Here is a 24,259-nt window from a genome sequence, read left to right as displayed (position 1 = left end):
TTAATGGATACCCTTTTGTCTAAAAACACTGTGCATGAATTACTTAATGATTTCTTATCATTTCCCCTTGAGATAAGTCAGTTAATATATATTGCTCCTTTCTGAAACAATTGCTAGAGTAAGCAGTAAGGGCCATGTGAAAATAATCTTAATTTTGAATATTTGTGAATCTAGAAGTGCAAAGTACTCAATGTTTTGAATCCAGAAAAGTTTTCATAATTATTACTTCACTCTCAGTTTATAGAAGCTGTATTTCTGTGTGCACCAGTTTTACCATTTGGATGAGTTGACTAATAAACCTAGTCAAATTTCACTTCAGTTATTAAGTGAGTCAGAAGTCAGGTGAACACCATTTAATTAAATTAAGCATTAAAAAAAAATTCATTCATTGAGCCCAAATATCCATAGTGACATCCAGTATTCTGGTTGACTGTCAGAAGTTGAACAATTTGTGTTTTCTCATTTGTCTATTTCTATGATGATATTTGTCTAAAAGAAATAGAATATTTTAGGCACTAACACTATCTCTCTACTAAGAAAAGTTATCTTAGCTCTAATGGCACACCCACACCCACATTCCCCCTTCACACCACACACATGTAAAGAGAAGTTACAGTGTCCTGAGATTATAAAATCTCTTATTTGTGTGTGGTATATTGACAATGATGATGGTTTGAACATCAATTATTTCTTTTGTCTGCAACCTAAACATGCATTAAATGACCCACAAAAATCAAGAACCTGTTCAAATTTCCCCTTTGTACTATTCCTTGAGCATAGAAAAAGAAAAGCCTCCTCCAATCCTACCATTGTCAAAGCACTAAGAAACTACCAGTTTCCATAATTCTCTGTCCTGCTTTGGTATGGCACAGGAAGCTGCTATGGCAAATGTTGAATGGCTGAATCTCTGATTTCAGAAGCATATCCAGAAATAGACAGTGCTGGTTCTGTTCCTTAAGAGATCTAATGCTCTTTTTGTCATGAAACCTCTGAACTACCTGTGACCTGCAGGATGGAGAACTGGGTGCAGCCTGTTTCCTAGATAAATGAGCATTTGTGCATGTGTGTGTGTTTCCCCCCAGGGGACTCTGTCATGAATATTATTTTGTGATTCCATGCTTAAGAAAACATGAAGACAAATTCTATTTGAGCATTAACCTCTTTTCTCTCCTAGGGAATGCAGTCGGATTTTTGGCGAAGACGGTTTGACGTTGAAGCTCTTTCTTAAAAGGACTGCTCCCTTTTCTATCCTATGGACTTTGACTAATTACCTGTATTTACTGGCTTTAAAGAAACTGACAGCCACAGATGTCTCTGCCCTGTTCTGTTGTAACAAAGCATTTGTCTTCTTGCTTTCTTGGATTGTGCTGAAAGACAGGTTCATGGGAGTAAGGGTAATGATATATGTGATTTTCAAATATGCTACCTTTTAAAATTGTGAATCTATAATATCATAAAATCACAGATTTAGGGAACAAAGGGTTATTAAAGGTTGTTTAGTCTCAACTACTTCATTTTACAGATAAAAAATTTAGGCTCAGATTGGCCAAATAACTTCCATTACTTGATGAAGCACCTGGCACATATCAGGTTCTTGATAAATGTTTATTGAATTGAATTATACAGTTAATAAGTCATAGATGAGGATTTAAACCCAGGGTCTTTATCTCCAAAACCAGTGCTATTTCTGTTGTACCTCTCTGCCTCTGATTCTGGCCTATACATATTTTTTAAAATACAAAATCTATATTTGAAGATGTGTTAGTCATCTCAGTCTTTGCAATATGAAGTGAGGCAAACATGATATACAGTTTCCACTGAGAAGTTAGTTGTGTGATTTCCATAAACCTTCTCTTTTCCTCACTATACTTTAAAAAATGTTCTATCTACTTCCAAATCAACCACTTTCTAATTTCCTAAATAGATAAGCAAATAATCCTTTTTTAAAAATATTGTTTTTCATGAATCCAACTAACTTTCCGTTCTTGTTTTAACAGGGCCTAAGTAAACCCAGAATTAGCCACACTTAAGATTACCTTTAGCTTTTATGAAGCCATATATCACAGAATAATTCTTCCATTTGTACACCTGGAAATGAATTTCTTTAATTAATGTTAGTATAAGCAGATAAAATTACACAGTAGTAATTAAGATTGGTGCTAAGAACATGTGGATATTAAAAGTTAATATATTTCCAATATAAACAATATTGAAAATGAGACTAAAAAGAAACAATTTATACTTAAAAATAAACCCTTAATTAAACTTATAAAACCTTCACTAACTCATTTCTGACTTTTTTTGGAAGTAATTTTGTGAATTTAAAAAAGTTAACTCAATAAAATTTACTTGCCCTGTTGCTAGGATAGTAAAAAATAAAGAACAGTATACATTCAGAAAATGAAGGTTGTTCAGAAAGACAAGAAAGGAGTACACTCTTAAGTAAAATTACATGGAGTTTGTAGCAAGGAGAGACAGAGATGGGATTCAGTATACATTGTGATTTTTGTAATTAGCTCAGATTGGCAATTCTTAGAGAATCCACACTCCCCTTATTCTCCCCACCTCCAGCTAATGGAGATAATGATATGAGGACACTATAGATGTCTGTATTTGTAAGAGATTATAACTCTCCATACTAAGCACTTCTTTTAAGCTAGGTTATTAATCAGTTGTGTATATAACATGTGGCCCTTCATTGGAAAGTCTGGGTCTACACAAGACCAGTCTTGGGGGCTATCCTCCAAAATCTTTGGACCATTTTGCTACCACTCAGAGTTTTGTCTGGGAATCTTAGAACTGAATACTCTATTGCTGTGAGTAAAAGGCTCCCCACTCTCCATGTGAGCACTTTAGGTAATTACATATCAGGTACAGAGCAACTTTTGTTTTACTCTATAGAAAACTCATAAAACACACAGAGGAATCTTAGTAGCTCATGCACAGTAAATTCAATTCTACTCTCTTTTATAATGAGTTCTACCTTTCCCCTAGGATCCTGTGTAGGCTTCCTGCCCTACAGTACTATTTACAGGATATTAATTCCCCTTGGCAGAGAAATGCACTTGGAGTTGCTAAAGCAATAACATTCTAGGGGGGGTTTCTCCATTGCAGAGAACCATGTTCAGTTATTTCAGTTGTACCTGCTACCACATTTGAGGTTTTCTTGGCAAAGATACTGGAATGACTTGCCATTTCCTTCTCCAACTCATTTTACAGATGAGGAAACTGAGGCAAACAGGGTTAATTGACTTGCCCAGTGTCACACAGCTAGTAAGTTTCTGAGACCAGATTTGAGCTCATGAAGATGCATCATTCTGATTTCAGACCTGACACTCTATCCACTATGCCAACTAGCTACTGAGCCATCAGGTTTCCAGTCTTGTGTTACTACCCTAAAGAATTAGGTTCCCCCCCAAAAAAAGAGTAAGAGAAAAACCAATCCAAGGGGCGGCTAGGTGGCACAGTGAGTAAAGCGCCGGCCTGGGAGTCAGGAGGACCTGAGTTCGGTTCCGGCCTCAGACACAACACCCACACACACAAAAACTAGCTCTGTAACCTTGGGCAAGTTACTTAACCCCAATTGTCTTCCAAAAGGCAAAAAAAAAAAGAGTAAGAAGAATTAGGTCTAAGGGAATAAACTTACAATTGCTAGATGGTAATCCCTTTTAACTCTACCTTTGTACCATCCAAATAACTGATGGCAGCAGTGGAGGGCAAAGTATAGGTCTTCTGTTCCTCTGTTTTATGGCTCAGTATTTTGCTTTGTCTCTAGCTATGGGACCATGTATATACATCTCTTCTACCTCAGACTCTGCTACTACTCAGGAACTGCCCAGAATCTTTCTCTACTAGTCTAGGTACTCAAATTCTCCAGGAATTTACTGCCTTTCACCTCTCCAGCAGCGAAACAGCTCTAATCATTGGGCAGTTACAACATATAGTATGCACTTAATATTTATTAATTAATTTATTATAGAATTTTAATCTTATATCAACCCTATATCTGCTTCTTTGCAACTCCTACTCCTTTTTCCTAGTTCTGTCTTCTGAGGACCAAATGCAATGAATCTAATCTGGAGCAGTTAGGTGACTCAGTGCATATAGCTCTGAACATGGAATCGCAATAATCCAAGTTCAAATCCAGCCTCAGATACCAGCTGTGTGATCCTAGGTAGGTCATGTAACATGTTTGCCTCAGTTTCCTCATCTGAAAATGGGGATAATAATATTTATCTTCCAGGATTATTTTGGGGATCAAATGAGATAATTGTAAAGTGCTTAGCACAGTGGTTGGCACATACCAGGTGCTATAAAATGTTAGCTATTTTTATTCATCTCTTTTCCACATGACAACCATTCACAATGTAAAAAAAGTAGACACGTAATTATATAATACTTATGGGTCAGGTATTACGTTAAGCAGTTTACAAATATCTATTCTGAGATATAAATATTTAAAAAAACAGCTATTAGGAAGCTGTAGAAAAGGTCTTCTATTTGAAATTTAGTATCTGCAATTGAATCGTAACTTATTGACTGATCTTGGCCAAGTCATTTATCCTCTTTAGACCTCAGTTTTCTCAAATAAGTAAAATGGGAGAGGGAGGGTTGGGCTAGATGAACTTGGAAGTCCCTTCCATCTCTACATATATATTCCTATAATCACTTCCACTTTAAATATTCTCTTTTTCAGGTTAGAAATCTTGATTAGTCTTTACAGATAATACTAACTAAGCAGGAAATTTTCTTTGTGGAAAAGTGTTAATTACAGAGAATTGTGAATCAATTAATAATAGCCAGTAGGGAAAAAAATCATAGTAAGAGATTTTCTAGGAGCTAATCTTAGAATTAAGATCCAAATGGAACCAGATTGTAGTCATTTGTGCACTCAGTTATAAAAGAGATTCTGGATGCCCCTATCAACAATGAATCTTGACCAGTGGCAAGTTAGTCCCATGTAGACATAATAGAATTTTTGCTTCTTTACCAAAGAAAATGGAACGGGAGTAGTAGAGGAATAAGAAGCTTTGTGGGTGTTCCCAGCATGAACTAAAGGATGATTTCCACTCCAGAATATAAACCATTAGATTTCCCCATGACCAAATAACTGTGCTATTATGGAGTTTTTTTTTTCAATCATAGGCATGATGAAAAGCTTTTCATTAAAAGAAAATCATGTTTATTTAAGATACTCCAGACGAAAATAATTGCACACACACATTTAAGCAGTATGGTATACAGTAATGAATGAAGTCAGGGGCTATGGGTATAAACCTTGATTTTGCTACATTCCAGTTTGTGTGATTTTGGCCAAGTCATTTAACCTCTGTAGGACTTGGCTTTTAGATAGCAATCTATTGAATATCAATGACTGACCTACTGATAGAAGTCATATATTTCCCTCTTTAGCCATCAGAAATTGCTTTGTTTCTTATTGTGAATATTAAATAGTGTCATATTCCAGAAAAATGTCAAAGTGGAATTTTAATGATGCTCATAATGAGGCCATGGTATATGAGAAGTTTCAAAACATGTTCAGCATTTTGTCTTTTGACAGTATCAGCAATTCTCTTCCTCTGGAGACCTCATGAGAACACGTATAATTAGGTCATTTGAGAAATTAAAGGAGAAATACAGTACCAACAACATAAATACATCTATTACTTGTCTCCTGCATCTATAAATAATTTCAAAGCAGAGTTCTCCTAGAATCCATCCAGTTAGACTGCATTCTTCCAGCTGTTGGATTTGCCTTCAGACATTTGACTAGTGTATTTTTGGTTTATACTACAGCTCCAGCTGTTGAGAAACAGATGGCTAGCCATTATCCTCATTTGCTTCATTCCAAAGGGGTCAAGTAAGATGGTCAGGCCAACATGCATATTTTTAATGCCAGAACAGACTCATGGGCAGAACTGGGAGTGTCTGCTATGATAGTAGTGGTAAGAATGAATTTCATATAGTAATGCAGTTTGCCAGAAATCAATGCTCACAAGAAATCCTAAGATGTATAGTGATTAGTTTGACACAAACTATACATTTATATACTTGACACAAATATAAACTCAATAACTCAGAGAAAAATGTGTGACACATTTAGTTTTCTTTTGTCAAAAGTAAGTCACATTTACCATATTCATTGGTCAAAGAGTGTTTTTAAATAGTAATTGTAGCTAATTTAGAAAGTTCCATGAAAATTAGCAAGCTTCATGGAAATTCAAATTTGACAAACATTTCTTAAGAACTTACTATGTGCCAAATGTACAATTAGTTTAACTGAAATTTTTCAAATTCATGGTATCCAGAGATTACAGCTTAATAAAATATTGATCTTTGAGATGAATGGACTTCTGTCTCACATTGTGTTGCTATTTTCACTTTGTTGGAAACTGAGTCTAATATGTAAAAATCAAAACCTTTCTTGCACATCTAGTACCTCTTCCTAAGTCCTTTACTACTGAGAAAAATTTTTCTCTGGCATCTAAAACAACTCCTTCTTCCCCATGAGGAAATAAATATATGTAACTAATAGTAGTAGTAGCAGCAGCAGTAGTAGTAGTGGTAGTGATGGTAGTAGTAGTAGTAGTAGTAGTAGTAGTAGTAGTAGTAGTGGTGGTGGTGGTGGTGGTGGTGGTGGTGGTGGTGGTAGTAGTAGTACTAGTAGTAGTGATAGCTAGCATTTATATGTTTTAAGGTTTTCAAGGGACTTTACAAATATTATCTCATTTGATCCTCACAATAACTCTGGGAGGTACTATTATTATCATCCACATTTTATAAATTATGAAAATGAGACAGAAGTTGAGTAAGTATCTGAGGCCAAAATCAAACCCAAATCCTCCTGACTCCAGGTCCAGTCTTCTACCTACTGTACACTTACTGCATCTAATAATTCAACAAAAACCAACTATCTTGAAGAATGTTAGTATATAAATATGCATTTTTCCACTTCAACATGAACACATTTTCCAGGCCCCTAAGCATTCAATGATCATTGTAAAAAATGCAATTATTTGTTATTGGCTCTAGGTGAAGTATGGAGGAACTCAGAGACTTCCTTGAGTATTTCAGCTTAACCTATATTTTCATGATTTTCCTTTCTCTCAATGGACTAATACATAGTTTTCCAGAGTGATGGCAAAGAGAATCCTCTTGGAAAAAAAAAAAAAGCATTTTCATTTACTTGAGCTATTTATTGTTAAATTTCAACTGGAGACTTGGAATCATTTTCTCTTTTCTTGTTCATTTTTACTTGGATAGTTGGCTAGACATGTGATATCATTAATGTGGGTGCCACTGATGAGATTTGGGGGTGCTGGGACTGTGAAATAGCAACATGTGGGTCCTACCTGAATTAATTCAACCCATGCCTTCTTTAAGCCAAAGAAAGACAAGGTTTATTAAAAATCCGTTATACTGGCTGGACTCTTAAGGAATCTGAGCATTTGTATCATAAGTGGGTCAGATTGAATCTGAGTACTTTCATGGAAGCAAGATGGATCTTATATACAGAAAGACTGTGGGAGGGATCTAGGGTCGGTCAAGTAGTCTGTGGTAATTGGAGGAAGGTTCTGGGAGGCTCTTGATGGGAGTGCCCAGGAGGCCGAGGTGATTAGAGATTGGAGGCCAGGAATCAAGAGAATGCATTTAGATAGGGTAACAGAAAATTGGGCATAATGATAATGAAAGGCCAGTTGAGGGGATTATAGTCTCAAGCGAACACCAGATTAAGTGGGAAGATTCAAGGAGAGTTCAAGGTGGTTTCCAGAGCCTGTACCCCATCACTACTATTACCTTTGCAGATTAGATCCTGCCACACCTTCCCATCCCCACCTGATTCATGTCCACATCCTTTTTTGATACTTCAAAGAAGACCAACAACATGTTGAAGAACTTTAAAATTTCTTTTGTATCTATCTATCTTGAGGGTGTCATTTAAAATGGAACTATCACAACTATCATCTCTAATCCTCACTACACAACTGGCACAACTTTTTCTATTCATACATATCTTTGATGATGTCATTTTTGTAACTTCTTGTATACCTGTCATCATGGATAATATGCCGAAATCTGCCTACATACATCACATGCCTTCATAATGGCCTATCATTTTCATCTTTCTAAGATCTTTGTGTTACATGTTTTGAATTCATAGTTTACGACTAAGATAATAGCAGTATTTATAAGATGGTTTTTTGGGTATATAACTCATGACTCAAAGATCATTAGCATAATGCCTTCCTTACTGGTGGAGATTGACTACTCAGTGTTCCAAGTGCCTGTTGGCATTTTTAAGAGTCAGAGGTAAAGAGAGCTTGAAAGAAATAAGATCTTGGTCTTTTGGCTTCCAGCCTTAAGAGAAAAGACTAGCTGTTCCAGATTCGCTTCAGGAAGAAGTCCCTGAAGGGAGAAAAAAATTGTGAAGAAGCTAAAAAGTAGCAGAACCTTACTCATGCTTCTATCCCCAGAAACAGCCACACTACACTCCCGAGGTAGCATCAAGGCCTTTAGAATAATTGAAAACTCAGTGCTGCTTCCAAGACAGTAATAATAGCTAGCATTTACATAGCACTTAAAGGTTTGCAAATTGTTTACAAATGTTATTCCATTTTATCCTTGCAATGACTCTGTGAGATAGGGGCTATTTTCCTCTCCATTTTATAGATGAAGAAACTAAGGCAGGTGACTTGCCCAGGGTCACATAGCTAGTAAATGTCTGAGGCCAGATTTAAATTTAGTTCTTTAATCTAGGTCCAGTGCTCTATTCAATATACCACATAATAGCTATTTTCTTACTCCCACCCAACCCTGAGCACAACTCACTATCAACAGTTATCCCTGTTCAAGTATATTGATGGACTCAGTGGGCTGCCTCCCCAGTTGCATATCATAATTAGAAAATATACATTTTTCACCTACTTAGTTTTCCAGCAAGTATGCTTAAATTGAATACTTACAGATTTCACTGAGGAGACTTTGTGGTATTCCAGGGATTGAAACAATCAAGCAATGAATAGTATGCGTGGGACAGAGTTTGATATTTTCTAGGATTCTTCCTAGATATGGTAAATTAAGGCAATTGCTCTATACTCTTTGGGGACCCTATTCAGGTAGTGCCAGAAAGTGCTTTAGGAAAGCTTCCAGTGGAGGAGAAAAAAATCCCTAACATTATATATAAAAAAAAAATCTGAATTCCATATAATATAATCAGCCTACTTATTCCTCCCAACTTGGGGTTTACTGGCTAGATTTCTTTCTTCCTTTCTCTCTCTCTCTGTCTCTCTCTCCCTCTGTCTGTCTGTCTGTCTGTCTCTCTTTCCCTCTGTCTGTCTGTCTCTCTCTCTCTCCCTCTGTCTGTCTGTCTGTCTCTCTGTCTCTCTCTCTCTCTCCCTCTGTCTGTCTGTCTGTCTCTCTCTCTCTCTCTCTCTGTCTCTCTGTCTCTCTCTCTGTCTCTCTCTCCCTCTGTCTGTCTGTCTGTCTGTCTGTCTGTCTCTCTCCCTCTGTCTGTCTGTCTGTCTCTCTCTCTCTGTCTCTCTGTCTCTCTGTCTCTCTCTCCCTCTGTCTGTCTGTCTGTCTGTCTGTCTGTCTCTCTCTCTCTCTCTCTCTCTCTCTCTCTGTCTCTCTGTCTCTCTGTCTCTGTCTCTCTCTGTCTCTCTCTTCTTTCACAAAAGCTTAAACCCAGTTCACTCTGAAATTCATGGATTGGACCACGATAGGTCCCTGCCCAAGCTCTACTTAATGGCTATATTTTGAACCCTGCTGGCTTAGAGTTAATGTCAATGGTTAACTGTTTCTCTTTGGAACAGCAACCCTGAGGTTCTTCCCCTCCCGGCTTGATTTCTTTTTTCTAATTTAAGGAACCATCCCTAGATTAACTTCTTAATGAGTTAAGATTTAATTATGTTAATTAAATTAAATAATTAATTAATTCCTATTCACTGAATGGGCATTACCTCCCTCTGAGTATGCTAAAAGGCCTTAGCCTAAAAGGGCCAGGGTCTCCCATTGAATCCTGGATCATTTCCAGTCATCCTGATGAATATGTGGTCATTAGACACAGATGACTCTGAAGGAGAAAGCAATGCTGGTGATCTTGCACAGCCCTCCCTTCCTCAAATCAAAGTTAACTGCAAGTCATGTCATCATTTCCCTGATGTCAAGGTCCTCTTCGAAAATGAATGACAAACACAATTACTGAGGTAAAGTAGGTAGTTATATACCTTTCCTCTCTCTACATCAGTCTTTCATTAAATCTTTTCCAAATCTACCTGAGAAGTCCATTTAATTTGATTTCACCTACATGAACACCAAGGGGAGAAGCAACATGATTTTCCTTGTCTGTAGCTCAGAGTTGGCATTCTGTCTAAACCCCTTATGATAATGGCCCTACTTCTTTCATTTCTTATACGCCCATCTCTTTCTTTAGACTTTTGTAGATCTATAGTCTTTCATGACTTCCATGGACTCTTATCTCTAACAACTAGTGAAGTTTAATGATCCTGTATAACTGGATATTTGAAAAGACTTTCACAGAGAGAACAAGGCAACAAACACTTTTTAATCCTTGCTATCTTTTTTTTAATAGAAACTGTACATTTGTGGTCCTTAATGCTTTCTCTGCTTTCCATTGCTCTTGTTTAATCTTTGCCTCCACAAGAAAGTAAAAAGAAGAGCATTTCTTTCCTTTCATTTTGCAGTCCCATCAGACTTCAAGAAGTTACATTAATGACAGGGCAAAAGGTTGACATGGTCGTTCATTCATATCTTTTAAGATTCTACTCCAGTTTTCTCTTGGGGTATAGTGTGAAGGAAGGACACCAGTCCATCAAAGAAAATTAGGGACAGCCCACCTGAAAATGCTGTTTCAAAGATAAGATTGCTTTTTCAAAAAAAAAGCAATATTGATGGTGATGCTGATTTTATTATTATTCTGAGGTCACCACACAATGAGGGTGGAATTCTAGGATCTATTCCAAGGATGAAAGCTAGGGGAAGGCAGTAACGATGACACAAGAAAAAATGCTATAGAATTATACTGTTGGTAGAATAAGATGAATCTTTTCCCTCTGGACACTATTGTTTCAATTGGAGAATATTGTGGCTATGTTGACATGATAGCCCCAATATGTTTTGAAAGGCTAAAAAATGCAATAGATAATTTTGTGATCATAATACAGGCATATCATTTTTATTGAGGATTCATATATATTTATTTATTTATATACAGGCCCTTTTGAGGGTCTTTCCCTCTTGTTTATCTTTTCTTCTTGTTTTATTGGTTTTATCTCCATGATTGTATACAAGTTAGAAGTGACTGACTTAAATGAAAACCCGAGCAATTGAATTTTTAGAGATGCTCCAGAAAATGTGCATTAATTTATGAAAACCCTAGAGAGTACAGCACTGGACATGGAGTTAAGAAGATCTGAATTCAAATTCAGTCTCAGACACTTACTAGTTGTATGATTCTGAATAAGTCATTTAACTTGTCTGCCTCAGTTTCTTTATCTTTAAAATGAAGATGATCACAATACTTCCCTTCCCAGGATTAATTCAGTTATGCATTTATATTATATTTATATATCACATAAATTTGTTACATGTATATATTTCATATATTTATTAAAATACTACAGAGATAAGTGTCATTATCATTTCTATTAATGCTATTTAGATTTTGTCCATAACATTCAAGTTGAGTCTCATATATATGTAAAATCTAAATGGTTTGAACCTGAAAGAGATAGTCCTATGTTTTCCTGTCATCCCCAATCAGAACCAATTTACCTTCCTTTGGGATAAATAATTTAAAAATTCATGAAATCTAAATCCCATACTGAAGTCACTGTCTGGGAATTTTAATTGTGTGTTTTACAGTCTTCATTGATAAAGCAAACCTATGCTATGCAATTAGTTAATGCATTTTGGGTAGTTTGAATTACTGATTGAGATCATTAAAAATTTATATCCCATATTTTTCTCAAATTATCCAAATTAGCTATGGTCCTCTTGCAATCTGGTTTGCAAGAGAATTCATTGGAAATTACTTCAGATCAGAATCTGATCATGTCGAAACAGAACACCCAGATACTTCTATAAATTGAATGAAAATATGATAAATGAGTCAATTTGTCTCCTTCCTATATGACTCTGTATCGCCTATAAATCACTGCACATGAATTTAAGAAAAGAACTTTTTCTCACAATGTCTTTTTTTTAATTCAGTTTATAGCACTCTCATGCTCCCTGAAGTAAAAATACTATTGTCCACTAAGGCAATCAAGACACTTGATATAATTGATGTGTCAACTTGAATAGCTCAATCTCATGTTTTCATGGGCACATGAACTGTGGTTGTAATGAGAATCTTCAAGGAGATCATCATAGTTTCCTTTTCAAATTGCCATAAAACTGATAGGATTTCACTAATTTTCAATTCATGTCATTAGAATACTCAAAATAGAATTATCATATGCATATTAATATTAACCAATGAATAATAAATCCCCAAATAAAAATTACATGTCATGTTATAGTGAATAGTCATTATGTATAAAATATATTTCTCACTTTACATGGTTCTGTAGCCCATTTGCCCTTGTTGCCCATGGAACCTGGAAAGTAGTTATTGAAACACTTTAAGGATCTTGGTATGAAATATCAAGGTTGTGTTTTTAAAAATCATAAAGAATCAATGCCATGATTAATTAAATCCACTTCATAACTAATCATTCATCCATTTGATCAAAATAAATATGAGTGTGAGGGATCAGGAGAAAAGGATGTTGATTTAAAAATTTTTTTTCTCTGACTTCACCATCTGCTAAAGGAATTCAACAAAATAAATGTGTACACAGCTGTTTAGGTAGTTTGTCACGTTTTCAAGGTGGTACTAATCCACAAGAGGGGCAATGTTTGATGCCTCTCCATCTGGTCTTGAAAATAGTTGTCTCTGATTATTTATTAAAATTCCTATTTGAGCTAAAAATCCCCAAATCAAAGGAGAAAATAATTCTTTCAAGTTTTCCATATTTACTACTTCTAGGTAACCCCTAACCATCTTTATTTATGAGCCTATTCCTTTTGTTTTTGGAAATTTTCTTTGACACCTCATAGTGTATGCATTAAATTCTATTCCCTATAGTTTGAACTCTAGTATAGAACACAAGCCTGGTGGATTAAGGGCACATGACATTCTCTTAGAGTGAGAAATGCCTCATATCAAAGAATTCTTCAGATAATATTTGATGAAGACAGTTTTTCATTTTTGACAAGTTGTCTCTTATTCTGTGCTTTTCCCCAAGTGTTTGCCCCATTCTTCATATGGGAGGCTTAGCATGAGTCTGCAGGAAGACCAAACATATGCTCGATCTTTGTGGTCTTTAACAAAGATGTTTTCTTCTGCATCAGCCTCATGAGAGTCTATAGATATATAGATATAGGACTGTATCTATTATAATAATTTCTCAGTAATATCCAGTAGGGAATATGGGGCTTACATTTATGGCAATATTATTCACAGGAATAGATGATTAATAAGGCAATAATCAGAACTCAAGTAGAAAAACCCTCCATCAATTAGCATAGAAACTTTCTCAGAATGCACCAGTGCTTTGCCAAAATTAGTTTGGGAAATTAATTGTTTTAAGTCTTTCTGGGTTGGTATGCCCAGAAGCATAATTTGGTCTAAGATGAAAGAGTATCAATAGATTTACTACAATGTTTAGTTCATTGAGGACAAATGATTTACTATGGATGAAGATGGTCTGGAGGTAATTTGTTCTTGAAATCATTTTTCTCTAAAAGTGGATGCTAACCAGGGGTGTTATGAGGTTTAAATGGGATAATGTATGTAAAATATTCTGCATACTTTAAGATACTATGTAAATTATAGTTATTATAATAATAATTATTAGCCTTATTAACCTTAAGTCTCTAGGCCTTCAGTCTAGTGATGACTTAATTCCTTTCCACTACATCTCTTTAAACTACATGTCTAGAGAGAAATTGTATACTGCTAAATTTTAATATGTAAAATGCAATATGTAAAAAATACATAAAAATAAATGCACTTTTAAGTTTAGTCTGCATTCTGAAGACTTTCTTAAGTCTAGAGAATAGAGAAAACAATAACTCAAGTCCTGATTTATAGCATTGTGATTTCTGAGATGTAACTGAAAATTTAACGGTGGACTCCCACAAGCCATTTAGAGCTGGCCCCAGCACACCCTTGATGTTAACCTACGATAAACTTGGTAAAAGAATAAAATGAAGGCCTACTCACCTGATGAGAAAGAAGCCCAATTAAATCACTGGTTCCTGGAATTTTCATGAACATACTTATAGTCATGTTATTATGGGCTCTTCCTTTGATCTTCAGCATCCCTTGCTATATGAGAGTTTGGAAGAGTTACTTAGGGGATATTTGATAACGTTCATATAATCCCAAGAGATAACTGAGTTTTGATAATCTCGCTGAGAAGCAAAATGGTACCCAACTTTCCTGTTTTTATCTTCCATTTGGCAGATAGTTGCTGCAATAATGGCAATCACGGGCATCGTGATGATGGCATATGCAGATAATTTTCATGCTGATTCAATCATAGGAGTGGCATTTGCTGTTGGATCTGCATCTACTTCTGCTTTGTATAAGGTACGCGATGGAACTTCATTTGTTAAAGTAAAAATAAATTGAAAAGTACAAAGAAAATCGCAGATGGGAAAATATAGGTATAAGGAAGGCAGAAAAGAATAAGGATTTATATAGTACCTACTATATGGCAGGCATTGTGCTAAGTTATTTTTATAAATATTACCTCTTTTGATCCTGGGTATATTATTTCATTGGCATAGTAATCTTCTGGAGGAGAAGACTTCTTCTGCCAATATAGGTTGGCACATTCTCTGTTACTTATACTTTTTAGAGAGTTGCCTAGAGTACTAAGAGGTCAGGTGACCTCCCCAGATTCACACAGACAGTATGTTTGAAGCAGGACTAATGGGAAGAATGACAAAAGGCCTAAGACTTCCTGACTCTGGGACCAGGTTTCTATCCACTATGATACAAATAGGTGAGATTGCATTTTCTGTCATTTTGTGTTTATAACAGGAAATGTTAAGGTAGTTTTTGGCACTTTTATCTTCAAACTTCCAATCTTGATGATCTTTTAGTTAAATTACAAAGGGCTGTGTTTATAAATGAAATAGATTAGTGCCTAGAGATTTATGTGAGTCTTATGACTTTATTCACTCACAGTAAGGTGTGCGATGATTAAAATTACTGTAATGTGGAAACGAAGGGAATGTTCATCAACCAAGGAATGGCTCACTAGACAAAACATATTATCTTGCTGGTGTAACAATAGTATGTGAAATGTTTTGTGAACCTAATAGTCAGCTTGTGGAATTAATGTTAACTATAGGCCTGTAGATCTAAATTCTAATCCTTCTTCACACACTTACTATCTGTGTAGCCCTGGGCAAGTCTCAGCCTCAATTTTCCTCTTTTGTAAAATGGGGCACCTACTTTGCAAGGTTGTTCTTATCAAGTGAGAAAATATATGTAAAATTCTTTGAAAACTTTTAAAAGCTAGGTAAATTATTATTATTACCATTAATAATAATTATAATTATACCAGTAGTACTATGAGAGACATGCCATAGTGGATATAGGGCCAACCTTGGAATCAGTAAAGACTGGGTTCCTGCTTCTGATATCCATCCGTGATCATGAGAAAGTCATTTTCTCTCTCATTGCATTCAGGCAGCTCTAAGACTCTAAGTTTCATTCACTACCCTGATGAAATTGCAGGTTCATCCCAAAATGAACAAAAATTGTAATAGCATATGTTTTAATATAGAAAATCATACTATCCCCTCTAATTGAAGTTAAAAAAAAAAGATCAGGAACATCCCTGATAATTATTACAGGATTAATATAAAAAGTAGAGAAATCAAGGAAGTAGAATCACTGGGTATAAGATAAATATCTCCCTAAATTTTTATCTAAAACTTTAGGCAGTTTACTTAATTAGTCAGTCAGTCAATAAACATTTATTAACTACCCGCTATTTGACAGATACTATGCTAAGCACTGGGGATACAAAGTTGAAAAATAAAAACAGTCTCTATTCTTAAGGAACTCAGAGACTAATGGGAGATAGTACACAAAAGGAAGCTGAAAGTGAGGGTGGGTAGAGGAGGTGGAAGGTGGTAGAGAAGTCTAAAGGATTCCAGCTAAGGGAGTGGGGGAAATGAAGAGATGGTTGACCTTGGTGACCCTTCTCTATCTTACTGGACTAATATTACACAGAAAAAAATCTAGTTCTGAAGATAAAAACAATATGTGTAAAGGCAGCTTGAACTCTCTAGAAGATGAATACCACATATGTCCAAGGCATCAGTATTATCTCTTTTGACAACATAATGACAAGGTCCCCGTGTAAAATATCGTTTTCAATATATGTCTAAACAAGGATGAAGTGAATGTCATGTGCTTCCAGGGAAGAGTCAGTGACCTCTCAAGCTATAATTGAAGATAAACTTGAGAGTTGGTGTGTAATTTTATTGATCACCCAATATATCAATCACTTTTTGGGTGAATTCACAATAGTAATGAATAGCCTTGCTGTCCAAATAGAAAATGGAAGCAGTATATTCTATAACATGTTCTCCCTTACATGAATAATTTGCCACATTTTACATTTCATTTTAAATCAGCCTTAGAAATTTAACTAATCAAACATTGATTAAAAGGAAGGGAAGGGACCAGGCACTGTACTAAATACTTTATCAATATTATTTCATTGGCACCTATGATGTGCAAGAACTTATGTCTGGTACTAGAAAGATGAAGCTAGATCCTGTCCTCAAGAAGTTTACAATCTAAAAAGAAAAAAAAAAAGACTTGCATACAGTAACTGGGAAATTTGAATCCATAGGTTGGTATAAGTTAGATTCCTACCGTGTTTCCCCGAAAATAAGACCTATCCCAAAAATAACTCCTCCCCTTACTGTGTAAGATTCCTCTAAAATAAGCCCTCCCCCGAAAATAAGCCCTCTGGTGTTTTTCTGCCCAAAAAAAACCAATAAGACAGTGTCTTATTATCGGGGAAACATGGTAATCCAGCAAGCACTTTCACTACAGTGAACTTGATTACTGAGCAATGCTTTCTCTCATTCTAGGTTTTATTTAAGATGTTTCTTGGAAGTGCCAACTTTGGTGAAGCGGCCCACTTTTTTTCCACCTTAGGTTTCTTTAATTTAATCTTCATCTCCTTCACACCCATCGTCCTATATTTTACCAAAGTGGAACACTGGTCATCTTTCTCAGCTCTACCCTGGGGCTGCCTCTGTGGAATAGCAGGGCTATGGCTTGGTAAGTAGGGAAGGTTTTCAGCATCACTTAATGTATCTCAGTGATCAACCTTGAAAAAGTATCACTTAAAAAAGTTAATATGATTATTTAAATCTGCTCAGTTATTTAAATGCTACCATGCTAAAACCATGGAGTTTTAAGAAAACTTTTCATCTAGTTATTTCACAGGATTTACAAAGAGAGGTTGTGGAGAGAGGTTTTGCTAGCTCCAATGTTCAGAATGGAAAATCTGAGAACTGAGAAGTAAATGATATATCTAAGCCTTCCTTGGAAAAGAAGTACAAGGAATAATTTAATAAACTATCCAGGTTTAATTTTGACTTTCTTAAAGGCAACATGTATAGTAGAGAAAATGCTGGAACTCGGAGGTAAGAGAAACCTGGGTTCAAATCTCACCTGTCACACTTATTTGCTGTGTGATCATGGCCAAAATACTTAATCTTTCTGTCATCCATCCCCATATTGCCCTAATTCTCCCCACCTGGACTAGATTGCCCTAATTCTCTGTGGGCAATTCACTCAGCTTTGTGTTCACTCATTCCCTTAGACTGAGTCACACTAATCAGTAAATCAGTCAACATGCATATTTTATGCATTTGCTTTGTCCAAAGACAAAAGTAAGACAGTCTACGCCCTCAAAGAACTTACATTAAAATAGGGAATATATTATATATACATATATGTGTGTGTATTCATATGTATATGCATATACATACATATATACACATACATATCTAGTTTTATATAAGGTTATGTAGGGAAAACTGTATCTCAATCTATTTATAGTTATACCCAACTATATAGTTCTATATCTATATGGATATATATGTATAGTATATATTTACACATGTATATATGTGTATACATCTATGTCTATAAAACCACATAGTTGTATATCTATGTAACTATATGCTTATACAGTTAGATATATAATTATAAATGTGTGTGTGAGAGGGATATCTCATATTCCTCAACCCCAATCATTGTAACCATCAAGACATACTCTGATATGCTTATCAGGTAAGAGCACTTTTGGGGTTACAGAATCAATCAATTCGATGTGTAAACTAAGTATAAACAATTCCTGGGCACTTCTATTAAATGAATGGATCAGTCAAAGGAATAAACCAAAAATGAATAAGTCAATCAGGCAATGTTTGATGCTTGGTAGAAGATAATCAGGTATATCCTATAGAGCTTGACTAAAACAGCAGGCCTGTTTGAGACCTGGTCAAGGCCAACCTGGTCAAGCTCTTGAGAGGAAATCACTTGGGGACGTGGATAAGAAAAATCTCTTGACCAGAATATTACCGTGTGGACTATGAAAGGTCAGAGGATTTGGACTTCCCAATGAAGCTGGTAGACTTCCCAGTAGAGCTGGTAGCAATGCCTTAGGAACAGCAGTGGCCAAGGACAAACTTGACACACTTTGGTAAGGCAGCTTTAAGAATCTACAAGGGCACTGACCTTTAGAGTCCAGAAGAAAGCTGTATACAAAAGGATGACTTTATGAAGAGAGGAAAGGACTGTGAATTACCCCTTTGTCCCATGTATTCTTTAAAATTGAGTTTGCCTGAAGTGAACCAAATCTAGACTTTTGGGGAGGGGAGGAATTTTGTATCAGTTGTTCTTAATACACTACCTCCATTAATACTTTTTTTCTAAAAGCTAATTAAATTTGTCTGGTAAACAGTGAGGAACACATCAGATGGATGTGATGTACTAAAGGTCCATAAGTGATAGGATAAAAGGTCCCCAATCCCTCAGCACTATTCCTAGGACTCTTAGGAGAAATATAGCTGGCTGAGTTACAGTGTGAGTAGGAGTGGGAAGAGGGGGGTCAGGAAAGATTTTTTTGTAGAAGGTGAGTCTTGGAAATAAACCAGAAATTCCAAGAAATGGAGGTAAGAGTGGAATGCCTGCCAGGAAAGGAGAACAAGTGGTTCAAAGGTATATGGTTGCCTTCTTCACATCAAGGACTCTTAATTTTTTTTCAATCAATTCTCTTCTGGTATAGATTCAAGGTCTTTCATCATACTGGAAAGCTACTTCTGAATGCTCTCTGGCTTATTAATATCCTTCCCAAATGGTGATATACATAACTATAGACACTGCACTCCAGATGAAGTCAGCTCAGGACAGGGGAAGGTGGGGCTTCTACCTTTGTGACCATGGAGTCTATGTCTTTCTTAATTAATACAGCAAAAAGGTCAAATTAGTTTGGTCTTTTGATGCTGCCATATTGAAATACTGACTTTTTATCTAGCTGGCTAAATTCTCTCCCCCTCTCCCCCAGACAAATTGCTTTCTGATCATGTCTTTCCCATCCTGAACTTGCAAAATGGATTTTTAAAAACCCAATGGAAGACTTTACAGCTTATCTTTATTAAATTCATCTTATTAGATTCAGCTCAAAAGTATGGATTGTAGAAATAATTTTGGGATCCCGATTCAGTTAGGTCATGTTTTAGCTATCCCTTTCAGAATGTGTATCTTCTACAAATTGGATAAGCATGCTATTTATGCTTTTATTCAAGTCCTTGATAAAAAAATATTAAACAACATGGAGCCAAGTACAGATCCCTACAGCAATACACTAGAGACCTTATGCCAAGTTGACATTAAACCATCAACAGCTGCTCTTTGAATTCAGATATTCAACCAATTGCAAACACATCTAATTTTACTGTCCTCCAGCTAATATATCTTCATATTTTTCATAATATTATGAGATGATGTTTTTAGCTTTGGTAAAATCAATGGAAACTATACTTACAGCATTTTCTCATCTACCAGTTGGGTTCAACCCTGTGGAAAAAAAAGAAATATAAGATTCATCTGGCAGGACCTGTTCTTGAGAAAGTCAAGTAAGCTCTTGATTTTTCTTCCTTTTCTAAATGTTATTTTTCCCATTTTCAATTAACTTTCTAATATCACTGACAGTTGCTCAGTTATCAAATCCTCCAATTCTTCCCCTAACCAAGATTGCAGTTCATCTGGGCCAAGTGATTTGAATTCATCAAGGGCAGCAAGGCATTGTTTTACTATCATCAACCCCCTTGGCATCCACAATTTGTATGCCATTTTCCATTATAAAAGTTATTCTCCTTAGAAGAGAAAATATGGTAGCCCTTCCTTCTCCTTGTTGTCAGTTATTACTGTTTCATCTACTCCAAAGAAGTGGTCCTACCCTTTCTTTGATACTTCCTTTTTCCTGACTAAAATATATATGTATGTATATATACATATACATATATACACACACACACATATATACATACACACATACACACACACACACACACACACACACACACATATATATATATATATATATACACAGATATATATGAAATATTACCTTAGCTTTCTACTTCAATCTCAACTCACTCAGAGTTTTTGCACTATGGATGCTATTTTATAACAATTGTGCAGCACTCCCAATCATTTTCTATTTTTTCCCCTGGATTCCATCTTCTGTACATAAATTAAAAATAAAATGAAAACCAAATAAAAATTCAATGTCCTCAGGCAATTTCTGTTACCCCACCCCCCATCATCATTGGTTTTCCTTTGTATTTTAAGAATTTCATTCTTGAAAATCTCCAAATCTGTTGGACTATGTCCTCTCTGAAAAAACAAAGCAAAGCAAAACAAAACTTTAATTTCTATAGAGTGCTTTAAGGTTTGCAAAGAACTTTACATATATTATCTCATTTTATTCTCACAAAATCTCTGAGAAGATTTCTTATCTACTGATAAGAAAATTGAGAATGACACTTTAAGTGGCTTGATTTTTAAGTAAATTCAGGAACCAGAGTATGGAAAAAAAGTAGAGACCATTTAGGTGAAGATTAATGAAGCAATAAAGAAAAACAATTTTGTCACTGGAGTGTTTGCTATCCTTCCCTAGCATATACAGATCATCTGGACAGAGAGAGGAAATAGATGAGTTCAGGTACTTGATCACAAGCCTGGCATAGAGGTATGATATTGAGATAATGAGTGATTTCTATTTTCCAGAAAACTCCTAAAGTTCTATCAAAAGTAAGGCAGATAATAACATCTTGACTTATTTTAATAATTCCATCCTTCAGAGTTTGGAAGAACCAAAGGAGGGAAATTCCATTCTGGATATGTTTCTCATTGAGAGGAAGAAAATGGTTGATGGAGTGGATATGATGAGAACCTTGGGGGAAAGTGAGCTCCTACATAAAGGAAAGGAAAGCTTGATATCATCTGGCATGCTTACTTTATTTTTAGGACCTTTAGTTCTCATTTTCATCCAAAATATATGCATCTTTTGAAAAGGCTTTTGACAAAATACAACATCCATTCCTATTAAAAACATTAGAAAGTATAAGAATAAATGGAGCCTTCCTTAAAATAATAGGAAGCATCTATTTAAAACAATCAGCAAGTATTTTATGTAATGGGGAGAAGCTAGAAGCATTTCCCATAATATCAGGGGTGAAACAAGGGTGTCCACTATCACCCCTCTTATTCAATCTGGTACTAGAAATGTTAGCAGTAGCAATTAGAGAAGAAAAAGAAATCAAAGGAATCAGATTAGGCAAAGAAGAGACCAAGCTGTCACTCTTTGCAGATGATATGATGATATACTTAGAGAATCCTAGAGAATCAAGTAAAAAACTACTTGAGACAATAAATAAATTTGGCAAAGTTGCAGGATATAAAATAAACCCACATAAATCCTCAGCATTCCTATATATTTCCAATGAAATTCAATAGCAAGAGATAGAAAGAGAAATCCCATTTAAAGTTACTGTAGACAGGATAAAATGTTTGGGAATCTACCTGCCGAAACAAACCCAGGACCTATATGACCACAACCACAAAACACTTTTCACACAAATAAAGTCAGATCTAACTAATTGGAAAAATATCAATTGCTCATGGCTGGGTCGAGCTAATATAATAAAAATGACAATTTTACCGAAATTAAATTATATATTTAGTGCCATACCAATTAATTTACCAAAAAACTACTTTATAGAGCTAGAAAAAATAGTAACAAAATTCATTTGGAAGAATAAACAGTCCAGAATATCAAGGGAATTAATGAAAAGAAATGCTAGGGAAGGTGGACTAACTATACCAGATTTCAATCTGTATTATAAAGCAGCAGTCATCAAAACTACTTGGTACTGGCTGAGGAATAGAGGAGTGGATCAATGGAATAGATTAGGCACACAAGATTCAGAAGTCAACGACTATAGTAATATATTGTTTGATAAACCCCCAGACCCTGGTTTTTGGGATAAGAACTCACTATTTGACAGAAACTGCTGAGAAAACTGTAATATAGTATGGCAGAAACTGGGCATAGACCATTATCTAACACCATATACCAAAATCAAGTCTAAATGGGTGCATGATCTAGGTATAAAGGTTGATACTGTAAGCAGTCTCCTAAAAGAAGGGATAGTTTACCTATCAGACTTGTGGAGAGGGAAAGACTTTATGACTAAACAAGAATTAGAGAACATTATAAAATGTAAAATGGATAATTTTGACTACATGAAATTGAAAAGCTTCTGTACAAAGCCAATGTAACCAAGATTAAGAGGGAGGTGAGCAATTAGGAAAGAATCTTTACAACCTATGTCTCTGACAAACAACTCATTTCTAAAATATACAGAGAATTGAGTCAAATTTATAAGAGTACAAGTCATTTGCAAATTGATAAATGGTCAAAGGATATGAACAGGCAGTTTTCAGACAAAGAAATTAAAGATTTCTATAAGCACATGAAGAAATGCTCTAATTCACTATTGATTAGAGAAATGCAAAACAAAACAACATCTCACCAGTCAGATTGGCCAAGATGACAAAACAGGAAAACGATAAATGCTGGAGAGGATGTGGGCAAATTGGAACACTAAAGCATTGCTGGTGGAGTTGTGAACTGATCCAGCCTTTCTGGAGAGCAATCTGGAATTATGCCCAAAGGGCTATAAATACTTTCATACCCTTTGATCCAGCAATACCACTCCTAGGGTTATATCCCAAAGAGATCATAGAAGTGGGAGAAAGACCCATATGTACAAAAATATTTATAACAGCTCTTTTTGTGGTGGCAAAGAACCAGAAATTAAGGGAGTCCCATCAATTGGGGAATGGCTGAACAAGCTGTGGTATATGCATGTTATAGAATACTATTGTGCTATAAGAAACGAGGAGCAGACGGTGTTCATATTTACCTGGAGAGGCTTAAAAGAACTGATGCTCAGTGAGAAGAGTAGAACCAGGAGAAATTTGTACACAATTACAGACACAATGTATGTGTGATGACCAACTTTGATAGACTGGACTCTTCTTAGCAATGTAGTGATATAAGTCAATCCCAAAAGGCTCATGATGGAGAGAAATGTGATAGAAAGAACTAGAAAGAATTGAGTTTATATCCAGGTGGAAGCAAAATGCCTGATCTTTTTCCTTCCCTTGTTTGGTTTTGTGTCCTCTTTACCATTTTTCATTCCATCTGATACAATCTGTCTTTATAACCTGACTAATGTATAATGTGAAAGTATTTACAGATCTTATACTTGACTATATGCCACCATGGGGGGGGGGAAGGGAGGGGGACAAAATGTGAAACTCAAGGAATTGTGGAATTGAATCCTGTAAACTAAAAGGAAACAAACAAATTAATTTAAAAAAATAAAAGTTGAAAAAAAACACAAAATATATGCATCTTTGAATAAATATTTTAAGGCCATTAGTTTTATTATTGCTTCCTTTCTTAGGTTTTGTTTCCTATGGGCTTTGGGGTATCTCAACTGCTGTTCTTTCTTCATTGCAGCTACCCTCTATGACACCTAGCTTGGTAGACACACATAAGCATTTTTCTCG

At 35.5% G+C, this 24,259-nt stretch overlaps 1 protein-coding gene across 2 annotated transcripts in view; it reads left to right on the top strand.

Moving 5' to 3' along the window:
* Nucleotides 1-24,259, top strand: part of SLC35F4 (solute carrier family 35 member F4) — a 66,266-nt gene that overhangs the window by 23,950 nt on the left and 18,057 nt on the right. The window contains exons 2-4 of one of the 2 annotated variants that reach the window (XM_069092272.1): nt 1,175-1,394; nt 14,534-14,659; nt 17,191-17,383. In XM_069092272.1, coding sequence (XP_068948373.1) covers nt 1,175-1,394; nt 14,534-14,659; nt 17,191-17,383 — 539 coding nt within the window. The remainder of the gene's footprint in view (nt 1-1,174; nt 1,395-14,533; nt 14,660-17,190; nt 17,384-24,259) is intronic. The other variant, XM_069092274.1, reaches the window with a different exon arrangement.

Source organism: Petaurus breviceps, unplaced genomic scaffold, assembly GCF_028583685.1.
Source record: "Petaurus breviceps papuanus isolate PSGF00001 unplaced genomic scaffold, PetGlider_PUasm1.0 189, whole genome shotgun sequence".
NCBI lineage: Eukaryota > Metazoa > Chordata > Mammalia > Diprotodontia > Petauridae > Petaurus > Petaurus breviceps.
This window is presented reverse-complemented; position numbering and strand designations above follow the sequence as displayed.